The sequence below is a fragment of the Neoarius graeffei genome, chromosome 4, assembly GCF_027579695.1.
Source record: "Neoarius graeffei isolate fNeoGra1 chromosome 4, fNeoGra1.pri, whole genome shotgun sequence".
Lineage (NCBI taxonomy): Eukaryota > Metazoa > Chordata > Actinopteri > Siluriformes > Ariidae > Neoarius > Neoarius graeffei.
Genome location: NC_083572.1, coordinates 103,514,027 through 103,534,771, shown reverse-complemented (window position 1 = coordinate 103,534,771; position 20,745 = coordinate 103,514,027). Strand labels below are relative to the sequence as shown.

The 20,745-nt window shown below is 42.0% G+C and overlaps 1 protein-coding gene across 1 annotated transcript in view; it reads left to right on the top strand.

Annotated features, from left to right (window-relative positions):
* Positions 1–20,745, top strand: part of gad1b (glutamate decarboxylase 1b) — a 107,653-nt gene that overhangs the window by 4,227 nt on the left and 82,681 nt on the right. Inside the window, exons 2-4 of the mRNA XM_060920100.1 lie at positions 4,943–5,005; positions 12,892–13,041; positions 17,702–17,944. Of these exons, the coding sequence (XP_060776083.1) occupies positions 4,943–5,005; positions 12,892–13,041; positions 17,702–17,944 (456 nt within the window). The remainder of the gene's footprint in view (positions 1–4,942; positions 5,006–12,891; positions 13,042–17,701; positions 17,945–20,745) is intronic.

The following is a 20,745-nucleotide window of genomic DNA, read 5'->3' as shown; positions in this document are numbered from 1 at the left end:
ATTGTACAAACATTGGTTTACTGATAGAATGCGGACATTTTGTTTTCTACAGTCAGATCAATCAACACTATAAAGAGTTCCCAAGTTTATTTAACCGAAGGTGAAGATATGCATGTTTATCGGTGAATAATATTCGAGACAAAGTTAACGAGGTTATTATTCACCGATATTCACTGAGTCTGAGGCGGAGAATTGTTTTAGTGTAAATACACAGGTGAGTATTTTTAAAAAACATATTAAAAATAGTTTATTTCAATCTTCAAAAGCAGCACGTAAATGTAATAATGGCGCGGCGCAGACTTGCGTCACTTATCTACATCGAGTCACATAAAATACTTTGTTTTGAAATCGATAAAATAAATCACAATCCCACCTGACCTTTGAATAGTTTTAGGCCAAACTTCATCGCATCTTTAGTGCTTTTAGGAACAGCGTTTTCTTTCGTAATTTGTAATTCTTCCTCAGTTACGGCGATGGCGCGATCGGCCGCCATTTTGCCGAGTCGCTCGAAGTGATTACTGAGAAATAATCTGAATTTCTCAACCAATCAGCATGCAGGATTTTCTATAATCACCTCCGTATTTATATTAATATATAATATTCTTACAACCAGAGTTTTCACTACTGGATTATTTTAACACTGTAAACACAGACTGATCACAGACATGTTACTGATCCAAGTCATCAGGACCGTTTCTGAAAATCAGGGATCCTAAGTGACCCCCCCCCCCCCCCCCCACACACACACACACACACACACCTTACTATCCTTGTGAGGACCTTTCATTGACATAAATATTATTGCAGTTAATTAATGCTGTGCCTGCACTTAAACCAAACCTTAACCTCAGTAATGAAAAGGAAACTTTTTGCCTCTTTTTTTTTTTTAAGAAAAACACAACAACAGCAATTTTCTTGTGGGGACCATCCAAATGTCCCCACAAGGTCGAAATTGTCAGATTTTACTATCCTTGTCAGGACATCTGGTCCCCAGTAGTATATAATACACACACACACACACACACACCTATCTTACTTTTATATATTCAACAATTAACAGAATGTGTTATTATCTTAGATGAGAGGAAAAAAACAATTAATAAACAATAAAACAAAAAACAACTGAACATGAACTACATACACATGGAATGAAATCTCTAAGCATGCAAATATATAAAATAAATAAATACATACATATGCATAATAGGGTGCGTCAGTTGCCCTCACTTTCATAAAATCTGATGCGTTTTTGTTTGGGTGTTCCTTTTCACCAATAAAGACATCCTGTAAAATTTTTTGACCATATTCAAAAGTCTAATGGTGGCACCATGAGGTTCATTTTTTGCCAAAAAACGCTTATTTTATGTTTTTGCGTAAGGTTTGAATCACAATGTTGGACTCCATTTATTGATTTCTTGTGACCCAGAGATCATGTTAAGAACCTTTGCAAGGGATTGAGAAGCATTAATATGATTCATAATACATTTGTATTGTTTAAAAGTAGTTGAACAATGATTCAATGAACAGCTAAAACTCAAACTGTGCTTGATAATATATTTAGAATATGGACTAAAAATGTGTACCTAAGATATTTGGTATACTCTATAAGGTGCCATAATGTTTCATGAAAAGTGATCGAAATTTTGTCATAAAAGTCATAAAATAGCAGCTTTTTCCATAACTTTGAGCTCCTGGTGCCACCATTAAACTTTTGAATTTTGTCAAAATATTTCACCCAGTGTGTTTTCTTACCAAAAGGAACATAAAAACAAAAATGCATCATGATCGGAGGAACTTTTCATTTTTAGGGGGCAACTGATGCACCCTAATGCATAATATGTATATATTACAAATTAAAATAAACATTACACAGAAATTGTTAAATATATAAGTAGCACAGATATAAATATAACAGTAATAAAATAACATCAAATAAATATGATCATTAACATTAAAAATAATCATTATATAATTATAACTGCAACACTGTAAAATTTCTGCTTTCTTAAATTTTTTTTGGTGATTGACATTTTGAGCACATGAGAAGTGATTGTTATTTCTCATTCTCAATTACAGTACCAGTCAAAAGTTTGTACACCCCACTCATTGACCCATTCACGGGTTTTTCTGTATTTGGACTATTCCCTACACTGTACAACATAAAGACATCAAAACTATGAAATAACATCTGGAACATGTGGTAGACAAAAAGGGATTAAAAAAACAATCCGTTTGATATTTTAGATTCTAAAATAAAGTATGTAGCGTTTACCCTGATGATGCTTTGCACATTATTGGCATTCTCTTAACCAGCTTCATGACGTCGTCACCTGGAATGCGTTTCAATTAACAGGTGTGTCTCGTCAAAAGGTAATTAGTGGACAAGTTTCATGCCTTCTTAATGCGTTTGACATCATCAAACAATAAACAGTAAACAATTTTTAAAAAGAGTAAATAGCCCTATTCCACATTACAGCTGCAGTAATCAGTGTTGTAGTCGAGGCACTAAACCTCGAGTCCAAGTCCAGTCTCGAGCCCCAGTGTTCAAGTCCGAGTCAGTAAAGAAAATTTCGAGTCTAGTCTGAGAACAAGACTCTAACTGCACTATTTGACGGTGGCTGTTGCTGCCTTTATGTGAAAGCGTCTCTGCTACCGTGTCGGACTAATGTTCCTGCTCGACTGCGCCATTTTAGTTAACAGGCTCCAGATAAAAAGCTCGTTTATCGCTCAGCAAGCCCCGCCCACTATCAACAGGGCAAATAACCTGAGAGACGGTTAACACTAGCTAGTTCATCGCTCAGCAAGCAAGCCCCACCCACTATCAACAGAGAAATGAACATAGCGTGTCACTTCCTTCTCTTGGTGGAGTCTTACCAAACGGCGATTGAAGTTCGAGGTTGTCCCCGTCGTCTCCTCGATAGTTCTTCTACATATGGAACACACAGCAGTGCATTTTTTCCCACTGCACAAGAAGTCTGTATAAGCAAAGCGGACAATCCTAGCAGCGTTCTCTGCAGGCATTTTAGCGCCATTAACGTTAGCTTGTTCCTGAACATGACGTATGAACAGGTGAATGTGCATTCTCTTGCACGGAATTAGTATAAAAATTAATGTAGATAGAAATATCTTATGCCAAATTATTATGGCATGCTACAAAAAAAAGAAAGAAAAACTTGAGTCCTCATCTCCAATTTACGAGTCCGAATCCAAGTCCGAGTCATCAGTGCTCAAGTCCAAGTCAAGTCACGAGTCCTTAAAATTAGGGCACGAGTCGGACTCGAGTACTACAAGCATGGTAGTAATCCATACATATTATATCAAGAACTACTCAGCTAAGTAAAGAGAAATGACATCCAGCATTACTTTAAGATATGAAGTGACTTTAATGAATAAAAATAAAGAAAAACATTGAATTAGAAGGTGTGTCTGGAACCATAACTTCAACCAGTGGAAGCACTAAAATGAACAAATCACTTAATTAAAAACATTAATTAATTAGCATTTTCCAGCCCAGATAAATATAAACTCTTGATGATTTCTTTGTGAGTTGATATTAGCTCCATAACTTACTGACTTATTTATATTAGTAACATAAATATTGCACTTTCTATTCTTTCCACACCACAAATGGACTGCCCGATATATATAATTTAAATGTTTTCAACATATGATAGTCTTAAAAGGGTTTAAAACCATGGGGCCCCTGGTGATCCTGAGGCTCTAAGCTGCCTTTAGTTCATGACTTGCCCTTCAACTCATGCTGACATAAATTGGCTCATATAATGACATCATTATTGGTCTATTTTCAGTTGGTATTCTGGTCCCTATATACATAGGTGGCACGGTGGTGTAGTCGTTAGCACTGTCACCTCACAGCAAGAAGGTTCCGGGTTCGAACCTCATGGCTAATGGGGCCTTTCTGTGTGGAGTTTGCATGTTCTCCCCATGTCTGTGTAGGTTTCCCCAACAGTCCAAAGACATGCAGGTTAGGTAAAAAGCCACTGGGGTTGTACAAGAGCGTCCATACTTAGTGCCTGGATAGATTGGGAAGGGTTGCGTCAGGAAGGGCATCCGGTGTAAAATCCTTTGCCAAATTAAATATGCAGAACAAATCTGCTGTGGTGATCCCTAATGGGAGCAGCCAGAAGAAGAAAAAGACTCTTTAGGAATTGTAGACGTTGGGATTTGAGTCAAGATTGAATGAGTAATTTGAGGGGGTAGAAAAGATGGATGTTGTGGTTGTATACATGATATGGACCAATAAATGGGTTTTGGCCTCAAGGCAGAGCAGAAATGACCTAAAATGGACCAGTGATGATGTCGTTCTATGGACCAATTGAAGTCAGGCTTGGCTGGACAAATCGGTCTAATGGATGCACAATGATGAGACCCAGAACAACACTCGTGTTATGATCCTAGAACTTCATGTGCTTGATGTAAATGTTGTAACAAGATCTTCTTATCATGGTTTCATACTGGCAGGATATATCTCATCTCATCTCATCTCATCTCATTATCTCTAGCCGCTTTATCCTTCTACAGGGTCGCAGGCAAGCTGGAGCCTATCCCAGCTGACTACGGGCGAAAGGCGGGGTACACCCTGGACAAGTCGCCAGGTCATCACAGGGCTGACACATAGACACAGACAACCATTCACACTCACATTCACACCTACGGTCAATTTGCAGGATATATCCATTATCAAAAAGAAATGAAGGACACACTCATACACACTCACATTTGGTAACCATACAGACTCACACCGTGCAAAATGCTTCTTCAGTCTTGAGTTAATTAATTCATCAGAAGCTTCATCGTAAGGATTTGTCACTGCACCATAGGCTCCATTTGGTGCTCTCTCAGGCTCCATTTCTCTCCACCTCATAAAAACCTAAAATGTCGGCTCTACACGCTGAGCAGCTCTGATCTTCTCTCTTTGCAGCATGTGATGGCTGGTACGGCGTTGCACACGGCTGCACACGCAAACTGGGCATGAAGATCTGTGGTGAGTTTATTTATTTATTTATTTATTTATTTATTGAGACCTGTTTCTTCAAGCCGTGGCCTTTTCTCATATCAAAGGTGTTCAGATCTGACCATGATTTGAACCTTTTCATCCTCTGGGACAGCACAGTGACCTCACCCTGACCGGCGGGGTCTCTCTGTGCTCGTTTACTTCTCCTCCTTATCATTCTGCTTTTATGCCCCGAATCACAGATGAAAAGAGCAGCGCTGTCATCGCGTGTTCCCATCACCCCCAAGGCTCGATCCCAAATGACGGCTTCCTATAAATGCACTACATATACGTTTAATAGCATTAAAGGGTTCAGGTTCTTATTTTGTACATTATGTAGGCGAGTTAACTCATCTGACCATAAGGCCGATGAGCTGTTGCCGTGGCATGGCGTCCATCATCTGTCCGTCGTCCACAATTCACTTAAATCGTATCTCCTCCGTCAGTTCTCTACGGATTTCCGTTTCGACTGTTTTGTTTGAAAGAACTCCTCCTTCTGCACAAAACTTGGTCATTGTTTTGTCAAATCTTTTGCTAACGAGTTACTAATTAGACCAAATTAATGAATTTTCCAGACCTCTCATGAGAATTGTATCTCCTCTCTGATTTCTCATTTCTCATCCGATTTCAGTTCTGAATGACATTTTGGGTAGATCTTCCCTCGAGGAACAAAACCTGGTCATTTGCTTGTTTGGTCAGGATTTTCCTGTTGTAAACAATTTGTTTACAACTTTGTCTATTTTCAGTTAAATCGTGTCTTCTCCCTCCTTCAGTTCTCAATGGATTTCAGTTCTGATTGTTTCGTTTGAAAGAACTCGACCTTCTGCACAAAACTTGATCATTGTATTGTCAAATTTTTTGCTGACGAACTGCTAATTAGATCATCTTAATGAGTTTTTGCACTTCCCATTAGAATTGCATCGCCTCTCGCAGCTCTCATCCGATTCCAGTTCTAATTGATGTTTTGGGTCGATCTTCCCTCAGGGAACAAAACTCAGTCGTTTGCTTGTTTGATGATTTTCCTGTTGTAAACAATTTGTTTACAGCGTTGTTTATTTTCGGCTCAATCGTATCTCCTCCCTCTCTCAGTTCTCGATGGATTTCAGTTCTGATTGCTTCATTTGAAAGAACTCGACCTTCTGCACAACACTTGGTTATTGTATTGTCAAATTTTTGCTAACGAACTGCTAATTAGGTCATTTTAATGAGTTTTTGGACTTTTCACCAGAATTTTATCTCCTCTCGCAGTCCTCATCCGATTCTAGTTCTAATTGATGTTTTGGGTAGACCTTCCCTCGAGGAACAAAACGTGTTCGTTTCTTTGTTGAGTTTCCTGTTGTAAACAATTTGTTTACAACTTTGTTTATTTTCAGTTAAATCGTATCTCCTCCCTCTCTCAGTTCTCGATGGATTTCAGTTCTGATTGTTTCATTTGAAAGAACTCGACCTTCTGCACCAAACTTGGTCATTGTATTGTCAATTTTTCCTGAACAAATTAGTGATTAGGTCGACTTAACACATTTTCTTCTGACTAGAATTGTATCTCCTCTCTCACCTATCGTACGAATCCAGTTCTGATCGATGTTTTGGGTCGATCTTATCTCGGGGAACAAAATTTAGTCCTTTGTTGATGTTCCTGTTGTAAACAGTTTGTGATGGAGATTGGTCCTCTTTCACATCGTCACATTTCAGTTCTGTTTGCTGTTTTGGTCGTCATGGCTGTTTTGATGGCAGGCCAGATGAGCGACTACGCCCTTGACGTTCTGGTTAGTGAATCCCAAATGGACATATAGTGCACTAAATAGTGCGTATCTGTTTTAAACCCGATGAGCTATTGTCTTCTATATACTTAGTCATGCACTATATGTGCATTAGGGAGTCATTTGGGATTTAATCTACTCTTTATATGTGGACTACATAGGCCAAGTTTACATTAGACCGTATCTGTCTCGTTTTCTTCGCGGATGCACTGTCTGTTTACATTAAAATGCCTGGAAACGCCAGGAAACGGGAATCCGCCAGCGTCCACGTATTCAATCCAAATCGTGTCTGGTCCGGTGCTGTGTAAACATTGAGAATACGCGGATATGCTGTGCTGAGCTCTAGCTGGCGTCGTCATTGGACAACGTCACTGTGACATCCACCTTAATGATTCGCTGGCGTTGGTCATGTGACACGACTGCTGAAAAACGGCGCGGACTTCCGCCTTGTATCACCTTTCATTAAAGAGTATAAAAGTATGAAAATACTGCAAATACTGATGCAAATACTGCCCATTGTGTAGTTATGATTGTCTTTAGGCTTGCCATCCTTCCACTTGCAAGTGGTAAGTGACGCACATACCCGATATGCACTGAGATCACACACACAGCGGCTCAGTCCCGAATCGTGGCTTGTGCGCTTCACTCACGCGCTCTGTGAGCTGCGCAGGGCCGGAGTGCGCACCCTCCAGAGGGCACTCGCTGTTCAGGGCGGAGTGATTTGGAGCGCAGGATGCCTGCGGAGCCGAGCGTATCCGTGTATTGGCGTTGCTATGTGCACGCGAATCGTGTATTGGCGTTGCTGTGTGCACACTAATCGTTTTAAAAACGTTAATCTGATGATCCGCTGATACGGTCTAATGTAAACCCCACCATAGTGTACAATACAGTGACCTCAACATTTTAGTGCTCGGCATGTAGCCATTGACAGCCATTTTGAATTTAACCATTATAAATGGTATGAAATAATGAATCCTGTGCTCTACATAGTGCACTATATTGCTAATTTGGAATTTATCTCCATACTCCCTCGGGAAATAGTGTGTAAAAAAATAATATCCACAAGCCTTACATGTGAAAAATGAAGATTTGAACTGAATCATGTGTCAAAATCACATGTGAAAATAAATGAGTTGTGTCAAAACGTTGTGAAAATACCATCAATAAACCATGTGTTGATGAATGAATCATGTGGGGAAATGGCATGTAAAAAATCATTACATGTCATGAAAATAATTAAATTGTGTGGAAAAATTGCAACCGGAAGTAAAATGCACATGTGAAAAACGTGAGAATGCCAATGCCATGTGATTATTCACCTGAAGGTCATGCGATCGTCCGTGCAGTATGTGATGTGCTTAATGAAAGTCATTGTAAAACAGTGTGTACACGACACCCCGCAGAAATAACACTCCTGCCCTGTGGAGCGCTGTGTGTCAGGGGGATGGAGCTGAAAGGTCAGTGAGCAGTGATGAAGCCTCGAGGCTGGAGTGAGCTCAGTGTCGTCCCTCTGTAACGCTCAGTGCGCCGTGTCCTCCCCAGAGGAAAGGTGATCATTTATAGAACCAAAGCCAGTAGACAAACCGTGGGAGAAGAAAGATCAGAACTCACTCTGCTTTCTAACAGCCTCGTTTAGAGCTGAGATATAGAGCAGGCTCTGGAGTGTGTCTGAGTACACGTCCCTCTCTGTGTCCACGAGAAACTCAATGAGGAATTTCATTCAAATATAATACGGCAAATAGGACAAGTAATGCGGGGGAGAGAGACAGACAGATAGACAGAGAGACAAATCTAAATAATTAAAAATAGTTTTAATTGACCAACTCAAAAATTTATGCAGCATTTAAAATGATCACCAACACAACACACCATCACCAAATAATCCTGCAAATAATTAAAAATTAATTACAATAACAGAACAGTGTCGAATTGTGAATTGTGCAGTGATTTATTCCACTTTATTTTCCTAATATCCAATCAGTGCAGCGGGATGAGTTTCTGCCTTAACAGCCCCCTAACACCCCCAAACAGCCCCCTAACAGCACCCCACCCAGCCCCCAAACAGCCCCCCACCCAGCCCCCTAAAAGACCCTCATAGCCCCCTCACAGCCCTCAAACAGCCCACTCATAGCCACCTAAGTGCCCCTTAATAGCCCCAAACAGCCCCTAACAGCTCCTACAGCCCACTCACAGCCCCTACAGCCCACTCACAGCCCCTAACAGCCCCTAACAGCCCACTCACAGCCCCTAACAGCCCATACAGCCCGCTTACAGCCCCTACAGCCCGCTCACAGCCCCTAACAGCCCCTACAGCCCGCTCACAGCCCCTAACAGCCCCTACAGCCCACTCACAGCCCGCTCACAGCCCCTACAGCCCGCTCACAGCCCCTAACAGCCCCTACAGCCCACTCCCAGCCCCTAACAGCCCCTACAGCCCACTCACAGCCCCTAACAGCCCCTACAGCCCACTCACAGCCCCTAACAGCCCCCTCACAGGCCCTAACAGCCCCCTCACAGGCCCTACAGCCCACTCACAGCCCCTAACAGCCCCTACAGCCTACTCACAGCCCCTAACAGCCCCAAACAGCCCCTACAGCCCACTCACAGCCCCTAACAGCCCCTACAGCCTACTCACAGCCCCTAACAGCCCCTACAGCCCACTCACAGCCCCTAACAGCCCCTACAGCCTACTCACAGCCCCTACAGCCCCCTCACAGGCCCTAACAGCCCCCTCACAGGCCCTAACAGCCCTCTCACAGGCCCTACAGCCCACTCACAGCCCCTAACAGCCCCTACAGCCCACTCACAGCCCCTAACAGCCCCAAACAGCCCCTACAGCCCACTCACAGCCCCTAACAGCCCCTACAGCCCACTCACAGCCCCTACAGCCCACTCACAGCCCCTACAGCCCCTAACAGCCCACTCACAGGCCCTAACAGCCCTCTCACAGGCCCTACAGCCCACTCACAGCCCCTAACAGCCCCTACAGCCCACTCACAGCCCCTAACAGCCCCAAACAGCCCCTACAGCCCACTCACAGCCCCTAACAGCCCCTACAGCCCACTCACAGCCCCTACAGCCCCCTCACAGCCCCTACAGCCCACTCACAGCCCCTACAGCCCCCTCACAGCCCCTAACAGCCCACTCACAGCCCCTAACAGCCCCAAACAGCCCCTACAGCCCACTCACAGCCCCTACAGCCCACTCACAGCCCCAAACAGCCCCTACAGCCCACTCACAGCCCCTACAGCCCACTCACAGCCCCTCACAGCCCCCTCACAGCCCCTAACAGCCCCCTCCCAGGCCCTAATCTATCTCACAGCCTCTAAAAGCCCCAAAACAGCCCCTCATAACCACTAGCAACCCCCTCACAGCTCCTAAAAGCCCTGAACAGCCCTAAACAGCCCCTCAAAACCCCATAACTGCCCCATATAGCCCCTCATAGCCCCTAACAGCTCTTGCAGGTTCCTAACAGCCCCCTCACAGCTTCTTAAATCTCTCACAGCCTCAAACAGCCCCAAACAGCCCCTCAGATCCCTCTAACAGCCCTCACAGCATCCCCCACCTGACAAAGGAGGAGTTAATTAAAAAAAAAGACAATTAATTTGAAAGTGATGTAATTGTTTGGAAAGTAACAGGCAGTCTTTGGGGTGATATATACTGTAAGGCTAATACGTCGTTATGAAATGAAACCTTCATGTAATATGAGTTTTAAAAGATTGCGAATCACCAGGAAGCTGCTGTGAGAGAAACAGAGAAATCCAGCAGCCCTGGATGGATTTACATAGATTTGAAGCTCAGTCTTTCTCTGTGAGGCTGAATATGAAGCGCCGCTGCACTGCTTCTCTCTGTCTGGTTTTGTGAGATAACACACACACACACACACACACACACACACACAAAATCTATATCCACTGGGAATCAGATGACTAAACCATTCCCAGGTTTTGTGCTACGAGTGATTTGACCAGTAACGATGCGCCTGGGAAAAACCAGTCCATTTTATGATCTCGCTCAGAGGTTTAACACAATGAACCTCTTCATCTGTTCTACAGCGATACGGTGAAACAATGTCGACATTTAATGATGTGATCTTCCTGATTATATTCTGAAATAATAAATAACTGAGCCACTTCTGCTGTTTCAAATATTTTTTAAAAAATAATGTTTATACATTTTAAAAAATGATTTCAGTCATCTTCTCACTGATAATAAATTTGCAAAAAGCCAGCATTTGTATTATTTGTAAATTCATGAATTTTACAATAAATTAGAATCAGATGTGTTGTATAGTGATACCATTAAACAGCCTAAATTTGCATGTTAAAATGTAAAAAAAAAAAATTAAGATATAATTCTAATTATCTTATCAGTGACAATGTATTGGAAAGGGATAATTTTTACTATGCCAGTCACAAATAATAAAAAAAAATTATTAAATAAATAAAAGCAAACAGACTAAAATAACAAACATCTCATCTCATCTCATTATCTCTAGCCGCTTTATCCTTCTACAGGGTCGCAGACAAGCTGGAGCCTATCCCAGCTGACTACGGGCGAGAGGCAGGGTACACCCTGGACAAGTCGCCAGGTCATCACAGGGCTGACACATAGACACAGACAACCATTCACACTCACATTCACACCTACGGTCAATTTAGAGTCACCAGTTAACCTAACCTGCATGTCTTTGGACTGTGGGGGAAACCGGAGCACCCGGAGGAAACCCACGCGGACACGGGGAGAACATGCAAACTCCACACAGAAAGGCCCTCGCCGGCCCCGGGGCTCGAACCCAGGACCTTCTTGCTGTGAGGCGACAGCGCTAACCACTACACCACCGTGCCGCCCCAATAACAAACATAATAAATAAAAAAGATAGATAGATAGATAGATAAAGTTATATTTATAAATAGCTAGTCATACCAATAAACAATAGATTTGATAAAAGCATAATTATTATTATTATTATTATTATTATTATTATTATTATTATTAAGTCTCCAATAGCAATACCATTAAGCAGTTAGCTTTTATATAATCCCAGTGATCTTATTAATGGCAATGTATGGGAACGCCATTATTTTTAATATGCCAGTCACGAATAATAAAATTAATTAAATAAATAGAAACAAACAGTAAAACAATGATCATTATAAATAAATAAATAAATAAATAAATAAGTTATGGTCATACCAATAAACAATAGATTTGATAATGGCTTAAATTTTATTATTATTATTATTATTATTATTATTATTAAATAGGCTGTTATATAGCAATACCATTAAGCAATAGAAGTGTTACTGTTTATAATATAAAGCAATAAATGTATACATTTAAAAAAGAAATGTTTAGCTTTTTTTTTATAATTACAGTGATCTTATCAATGACACTTCATTTAGATTTTTTTTTTCTTTTTAAGAAAACATTTAAATATTTTCCACAGCTTGTGAAACCACTAAACAACAGATTTTGGTTTAAAAAAAAGCCATACACAAGTATTTTTAATACAAAATAATAAATTAATAAGTGAAGAAATTAAAAAAGATGAAATGCCTTATCAGTGTGTCTGGGATTGAAAAATGTAATTTTATTATGCTGTTAATTCATGGCACATGTTTCGAAAATAAAGTGTTTCTTTGCTCTCTTCTGTTTTTATGATCTTATTCTGGTATCGTGAGCAATGCTGTCTGTCTCAGGTGGAATAACTTTCGACACATCGTCGACACGTTGGCTTCCTGCCTGTGCTTTTCTCTCTTCCTCACGCCAGTTACTGCAATAAAGCCTCGCTGATAGATCGGTGTCATGGGGAGCGCTGTGTATCAGATCTATTGCTCTATCAGATCTCTGCGCCTCCGGTTAAATGACATGTTTTCTGTTCGGGTCAGGCAGCATGAGCACTCGGGCGGAAATGTGTTTGGGTGGAACTCACCGCTAAAGTGTATATAGATATATTTATTTATTTATTTATTTATATTTATCAGCCCAACAGGCTGTTCATCGCTCAAACACAAAGCCATGTGTCAGGAGAATTAACTTACAAAGCAGGCTGTAGGAAAGATCTGGACATGTTTCTGAGTGGCTTCCATTCTTCATCGTCTCGTAACGATGCAGGGTTTCTGCAGAAGAACAACAGCTTGGAGGAGAAAGGCAGAATGATGGGGTCCTTCAGAGAGAAAGAGCAGAGTCACAACAGGGAGAACCGGGAGAAGGAAACACGCTTCACCCGCCACGAGACGGACTTCTCCAACCTGTTCGCTCGCGGTAAGACCTCTCCATCACTGCTTTCTTCACCTTATTTACCTCATTTAGTTCATCCAGTTTGACTTGTCTAGATACCATGACATTCAGTCGCTAGGGTCCAGCAGGAACAAATCAGGTGGAGATTTGTTTTCAGTCAGATTTACTCATTAATACTCCACCAGCTGACACGTGCCCTGGAAGGAAAGGAAAGACACGATATTTCGCGTGCATTTTACTATAAAAGTATTCAGCATGCAACCTTTAACTTAACTCTTTTTACCACAATTGAATTGAATTGAAGTGAACTGAATGCTCGATTCTGATTGGTCAGAATCAGGACACTTGAACTTTAGCCGCGTTTATTTTCAGTCCTGATCGATCAAAGAACAGAAAAACTTCTGTTGCTGTTTCTAAACCCTTGCAGTGGAAAGGCTTGATAGAAATAACATGAACTAATTCATGTGACATATAAGTGGGTGTGGCCAGCATCAAACAGGAAGTACAGTCCAAAAAGTGAAGGTTGGAAAAATGACACATGATTTTATCTATTTTATTTTTTTTTGCATAAGGTATTAAAATTGTTAAAACTAATGTGCAATATTCTACTGTAACAAAATAAGCATAAAGTTGATTTTTTAATCATGTACATATGGTTATAATTGAATTTTTTTTTTTTTTAATAACATACCAAATGGGTGGTGTAGTGGTTAGCGCTGTCGCCTCACAGCAAGAAGATCTGGGTTCGAGCCCCGTGGCCGGCGAGGGCCTTTCTGTGCGGAGTTTGCATGTTCTCCCCGTGTCCACGTGGGTTTCCTCCGGGTGCTCCGGTTTCCCCCACAGTCCAAAGACATGCAGGTTAGGCTAACTGGTGACTCTAAATTGACCGTAGGTGTGAGTGGTTGTCTGTGTCTATATGTCAGCCCTGTGATGACCTGGTGACTTGTCCAGGGTGTACCCCACCTTTCGCCCGTAGTCAGCTGGGATAGGCTCCAGCTTGCCTGCGACCCTGTAGAACAGGATAAAGCGGCTAGAGATAATGAGATGAGATGAGAACATACTGTAATGACCAAAATAAATTGTTCAGGTTAACAAGGACAGTCTTGAAATATAATAAGTGGAGAGAAGAAAAGTGAAGGTGAATAATGGAAAAATTATAAGAAAGAGGATAAAGAAAGAGAAAGAGCGAGAGAAAGAAAGAAATCGAAGGAACTTTAATAGGAACTTGTTCTTGATTCTAAGATCCCTGTTCTTGGCTGCAGGACTGGAACCCAATGTGTTCTTCTGTTTTCTGTTGCATGCTGAGATGCTTTTCTGCTCACCACGGTTGTAAAGAGTGATTATATGAGTTACTATATCCTTCCTGGCAAAAAAGCTCAAACCAATCTGATCATTTTCCTCTGACCTCTCTTATCAACAAGGCGTTTGTTTCCACCCACAGAACTCTTGCTCACTCACTCACTCACTCAGTGTTTTTTGGTTTTCACACCATTCTATCTGTGTAAACTCTAGAGACTGTTGTGTGTGAAAACCCCAGGAAGGAGATCAGCAGGTTCTGAAATACTCAAACCAGAATAACCTTGTGCAGTCGTTCCCTTCTCTCCTCTCCGTCCGGCATGTTCCTCATACTCGGTGGAATGTACCAGAAACACACGTTGGTGTGCTGGGGCTGGAGACAGACACAGAGAAGGGATAAAGAGTCAAAGAGAAGGGAAAGAAGGAGAGAAAAGAGGAAGGATGTGTGTAGAGAGTGGGCAGAAAGACAGAAGGAGAGAATGAGTGTGATAAAGTAAGTGAGGTAGAGTGAGATAAATAAAATGGGTGGAAAGGGAGAAAGAGGAAGAAACAGGGAGAAAGAGAGGGAGGAAATATATCAGAGAACGATGCAGTGGAGGGTAAAAGATGGAAAGAGAGTAAAAACAAATGAGAACGGAGGAAGGAAAAAGAAATGAACAGAGAAAAAGGTGTGGAATAAAGTGAGGAGGTAAAAGTGGAACAGAGACAAAAAAAGAATAAAAGAAGTGCGAAAAATGGAAAGAAAGAATGAAAGAATGCAGGTAAAGTGAGAGCGAGACATTCAAAAGAAAGCGAAAAGCTATGTGTGTGTGTGTGTGTGTGTGTGTGTGTGTGTGTGTGTGTGTGTGTGTGTGTGTGTGTGTGTGTGTGTGAAGGAAAGAAAGAAGGAAAGGATGTTAAAAATGCAGGTAAAGCGACAGCGAGACATTCAAAAGAAAGCAAAAAAGCTAAGTGTGTGTGTGTGTAATAGATAGATAGATACAGTGGGGCAAAAAAGTATTTAGTCAGCCACCAATTGTGCAAGTTCTCCCACTTAAAAAGATGAGAGAGGCCTGTAATTTTCATCATAGGTACACTTCAACTATGAGAGACAGAATGGGGGGAAGAATCCAGGAAATCACATTGTAGGATTTTTAATGAATTAATTGGTAAATTCCTCGGTAAAATAAGTATTTGGTCACCTTCAAACAAGCAAGATTTCTGGCTCTCACAGACCTGTAACAACTTCTTTAAGAGGCTCCTCTATCCTCCACTCGCTACCTGTATTAATGGCACCTGTTTGAACTCGTTATAAGTATAAAAGACACCTGTCCACAACCTCAAACAGTCACACTCCAAACTCCACTATGGCCAAGACCAAAGAGCTGTCAAAGGACACCAGAAACAAAATTGTAGACCTGCACCAGGCTGGAAAGACTGAATCTGAAATAGGTAAGCAGCTTGGTGTGAAGAAATCAACTGTGGGAGCAATTATTAGAATATAGAAGACATACAAGACCACTGATAATCTCCCTCGATCTGGGGCTCCATGGAAGATCTCACCCCGTGGGGTCAAAATGATCACAAGAACGGTGAGCAAAAATCCCAGAACCACATGGGGGGACCTAGTGAATGACCTGCAGAGAGCTGGGACCAAAGTAACAAAGGCTACCATCAGTAACACACTATGCCGCCAGGGACTCAAATCCTGCAGTGCCAGACGTGTCCCCCTGCTTAAGCCAGTACATGTCCAGGCCCGTCTGAAGTTTGCTAGAGAGCATTTGGATGATCCAGAAGAGGATTGGGAGAATGTCATATGGTCAGATGAAACCAAAATAGAACTTTTTGGTAAAAACTCAACTTGTCGTGTTTGGAGGAGAAAGAATGCTGAGTTGCAGCCAAAGAACACCATACCTACTGTGAAGCATGGGGGTGGAAACATCATGCTTTGGGGCTGTTTTTCTGCAAAGGGACCAGGACGACTGATCCGTGTAAAGGAAAGAATGAATGGGGCCATGTATCGTGAGATTTTGAGTGAAAACCTCCTTCCATCAGCAAGGGCATTGAAGACGAAACATGGCTGGGTCTTTCAGCATGACAATGATCCCAAACACACCTCCCGGGCAATGAAGGAGTGGCTTCGTAAGAAGCATTTCAAGGTCCTGGAGTGGCCTAGCCAGTCTCCAGATCTCAACCCCATAGAAAATCTTTGGAGGGAGTTGAAAGTCCGTGTTGCCCAGCGACAGCCCCAAAACATCACTGCTCTAGAGGAGATCTGCATGGAGGAATGGGCCAAAATACCAGCAACAGTGTGTGAAAACCTTGTGAAGACTTACAGAAAACGTTTGACCTCTGTCATTGCCAACAAAGGGTATATAACAAAGTATTGAGATGAACTTTTGTTATTGACCAAATACTTATTTTCCACCATAATTTGCAAATAAATTCTTTAAAAATCAGACAATGTGATTTTCTGGATTTTTTTTTTCTCATTTTGTCTGTCATAGTTGAGGTATACCTATGATGAAAATTACAGGCCTCTCTCATCTTTTTAAGTGGGAGAACTTGCACAATTGGTGGCTGACTAAATACTTTTTTGCCCCACTATAGATAGATAGATAGATAGATAGATAGATAGATAGATAGATAGATAGATAGATAGATAGATAGATAGATAGATAGATAGATAGATAGATAGATATGAAAGAAAGAAGGAAAGGGTGTTAAAAGTGCAAGTAAAGCAACAGTGAGATATTCAAAAGAGACAGCAAAAGGCTAAGTGTGTGTGTGTGTGTGTGTGTGTGTGTGTGTGTGTGTGTGTGTGTGTGTGTGTGAAATTGCAATAGAAAGAAAGAAAGAACGTTAAAAGTACATGTAAAGTGACAGCGAGATATTAAAAAGAGAAAGTGAAAAGCTAATTGTGTGAAATTTCAATAGATAGTTAAGAAAGAAAGAAAGAAAGAAAGAAAGAAAGAAAGAAAGAAAGAAAGAAAGAAAGAAAGAAAGAACAATCTATACTTAGTTGGTCATCTTACTTCTGTCCACATCCCTTTTCCAACAATAATCTCAGTTCAGTGGACGTCGATCCATTTAACAAACGTTCAGTGGAGTCACGGTATGTTCAGTGATGGTATGATTAGATGCTGATACGTTGTAACCCCACAGGTTTAGACAAAAAAACACACGTATTGTGCTTAAAGTCAAACAGAAATATCCGAAACAACTGCTCCATGGAAATAATGATGGTAAAAGTCGTATGTATAAATTTTATATTTTTTCCATAAAGCTGTTTTGCACCAATGTCTATTGTTAAACGTGCAATACAAATAAAAATCAACTTGACTTAACTAAAAGTTCAGCTGTCAAACAAATCTCATTATTCTTCATCACGAACTATCTCTCTCTTCAGATTTACTTCCTGCTAAAAATGGCGAAGAACCGACTATGCAGTTTCTCCTCGAGGTCGTGGAGATCCTCACCAACTACGTTCGCAAGACTTTCGACAGATCCACCAAAGTCCTGGACTTCCACCATCCACACCAGCTCCTGGAGGGCCTCGAGGGCTTCAACCTGGAGCTTTGCGACCAGCCCGAGTCACTCGAGCAGATCCTCGTGGACTGCAGGGACACGCTCAAGTACGGAGTCCGCACGGGTACGATCTCTGTTCTGTAGATGTATGTGTGAGGTGAAGTATTGGCTCAGAGTGTGAAATTTAACCCTTTTAGCCTCTGTTGTTTTTCAAAACAATAACATCCTACCACCAGTACGACTTGCTGATGCTTGGAGACAGGATACAAGGTTCTTGCTCAAGGTTTAGGTTTAAGGTTCTTGCTCAAGGACCCAACAATGGCAGCTTGGCAGTGCTGGGATGTGAACTCACAACCTTCTGATCAGTTTCACATATTCTCCCCGTGTTCGCATGGGTTTCCTGTGGGTTCTAACCCCAAAACATTCCTGCCTCATCCCCAGCGTTCCTGGTTGATAGGATGCAGCAGTTTGATGCCTAGTCCATGAAATCCTGTCCATAAATATCACCAAACCCTGGGTGGGGGAGATCAAATTGATAGCAGCTTTCAGTTTTGAAAATCACCAAAATCCCTCATCAGTTATTAGAAAGCCAGTTAGCTGTAACGTCATTGCCAAACCCGATCCAGGCTCAAGGCAAACCATGTTTAGTTGATTTGGCCAGAGTTACAACAGTAGGGTGGCCAGTTCCTTTCTGTGCACTCAAACACATTCACACCTGGTCAATTTAGAACCACCAGTTAACCTAACCACATGTCTTTGGACTTTGGGGGAAACCGGAGCACCCGGAGGAAACCCATGCAGACACAGGGTCATGCAAACTCCACATAGACAGGCCCCCATCGACCACTGGGCTCGAACCCAGAACCTTCTTACTGTGAGGTGAGAATGCTAACCATTACACCACCCTAATGTACAACTACTACTACTACTACTGGTTGTACTCAGTGTTGTAGTCGAGTCACTAAACCTTGACTACAACAGTCCAGTCTCGAGCCGCACTGTTCAAGTCTGAGTCAGTAAAGAAAATTTTGAGTTGAGTACGAGAACAAGACTCCATCTGCACCACTTGACGGTGGCTGTTGCTTCCTTTATGTGAAAGCGTCTCTGCTACTGTGTTGGACTAACGTTCCTGCTCGACTGCCCCATTTTAGTTAACAGGCTCCAGGTAAAAAGCTCGTTCATTGCTCAGCAAGCCCCGCCCACTATCAACAGGGCAATGAACATAGCATGTCATGTCCTTCTCTGGGTGTAATCTTGCCAAATGACGATTGAAGTTCGGGGTTGTCCCCGTCATCTCCTTGATAGTTCTTCTACATATGGAACACATCACAGTGCATTTTTCCCACTGCACAAGAAGTCTGTATAAGCAAAGTGAACAATCCTAGCGGCATTCTCTCCAGGCATTTTAGCGCCATTAACGTTAGTTTGTTCCTGAACATGACGTATGAACAGGTGAATGTGCATTCTCTTGCACAAAATTAGTACAAAAGTTCATGTAAACATAAATATCTCATCTCATCTCATTATCTCTAGCCGCTTTATCCTGTTCTTCAGGGTCACAGGCAAACTGGAGCCTATCCCAGCTGACTACGGGCGAGAGGCGGGGTACACCCTGGACAAGTCGCCAGGTCATCACAGGGCTGACACATAGACACAGACAACCATTCACACTCACAGTCACACCTACGGTCAATTTAGAGTCACCAGTTAACCTAACCTGCATGTCTTTGGACTGTGGGGGAAACCAGAGCACCCGGAGGAAACCCACGCGGACACGTGGAGAACATGCAAACTCCGCACAGAAAGGCCCTCGCCGGCCACGGGGCTCGAACCCGGACCTTCTTGCTGTGAGGCGATAGCGCTAACCATCATCATCATCATCATGTTCCCCTGTCAAAAGTTAAACTCTCTAGGGGTGCTTCTGCTGTAGCAGTTGCAGCAGTTGCTCAAAGTTTGATTTTTCCATCATCATACGTCTTATCTGTTGAGTGTCTATGCCCAGCAGATTTTCCCATTTCGTCCATTTGTAACCAGTTTTGTCAAACAGGAGCTGCTTTTGCACTTGGTTATTGCCCATCCGGCAAACGTGAGCAATATATTTTAGTTGTTGTACGTAGCAGGATAGTTTTATATCCTGGGTTCCTGTCAGTTTCCGGAGGTCAGCATTGGACATCTTGTAGCTCCAGTCTATCTCTTCATTTGTAGTGTTCTTTTGGTCAGGGGCATTCTTTCGTTTATATCCACCTTTAATCATTTTCCTTAGGAAGCCGTGCCACACTACCTCAATTTTGTGAATTTCACTGGATGATAGTTGCCATGCCTGTGTGCTGTACAGGAGGCGAGATCGAACGCATGCCACTAGGAACTTTATACGGGTTTTTAGTAGTATTCGGTGGTCGGTTAGAACGTGTTTCAGTTCATTCCATTTCATGAATGCAGCACTTATCCTAGCATGCAAGAAGTGTGAGGATTCATCACAGTTGCTGACATTATAACCAAGATATTTAAAGGTGCGGACGTTTTTAATATTAGTGCCGCCAAGGGAAATGATACTTGGTTTACATTTGATATCCTCATTGACGTTAAAAGCCATTGTTTCTGTCTTGACATATGATATTTGTAAACCAAAGTGGGTGTAGGTCTTATGATACAACTGAAGAATATTCTGAAGCTCCTCGATGGATCCAGCGAGTATGGCCTGATCATCTGTGTATAGAATCTCTGTTATGCAACCCTCTCCTGATGCTCGTGCTTTCATATGCATTTCTCTTGTGGAGTCCTCATTTGGAATGCAATATCTGAACTTGAAGCCTGTATCTGGGTACAGTTTTGATATCTCATGCTGTGCAATCCTGACAACAAAGTCCATATAGATATTAAAAACTGATGGCGATTCTAGGGCACCTTGTCGACATCCAACTAGAG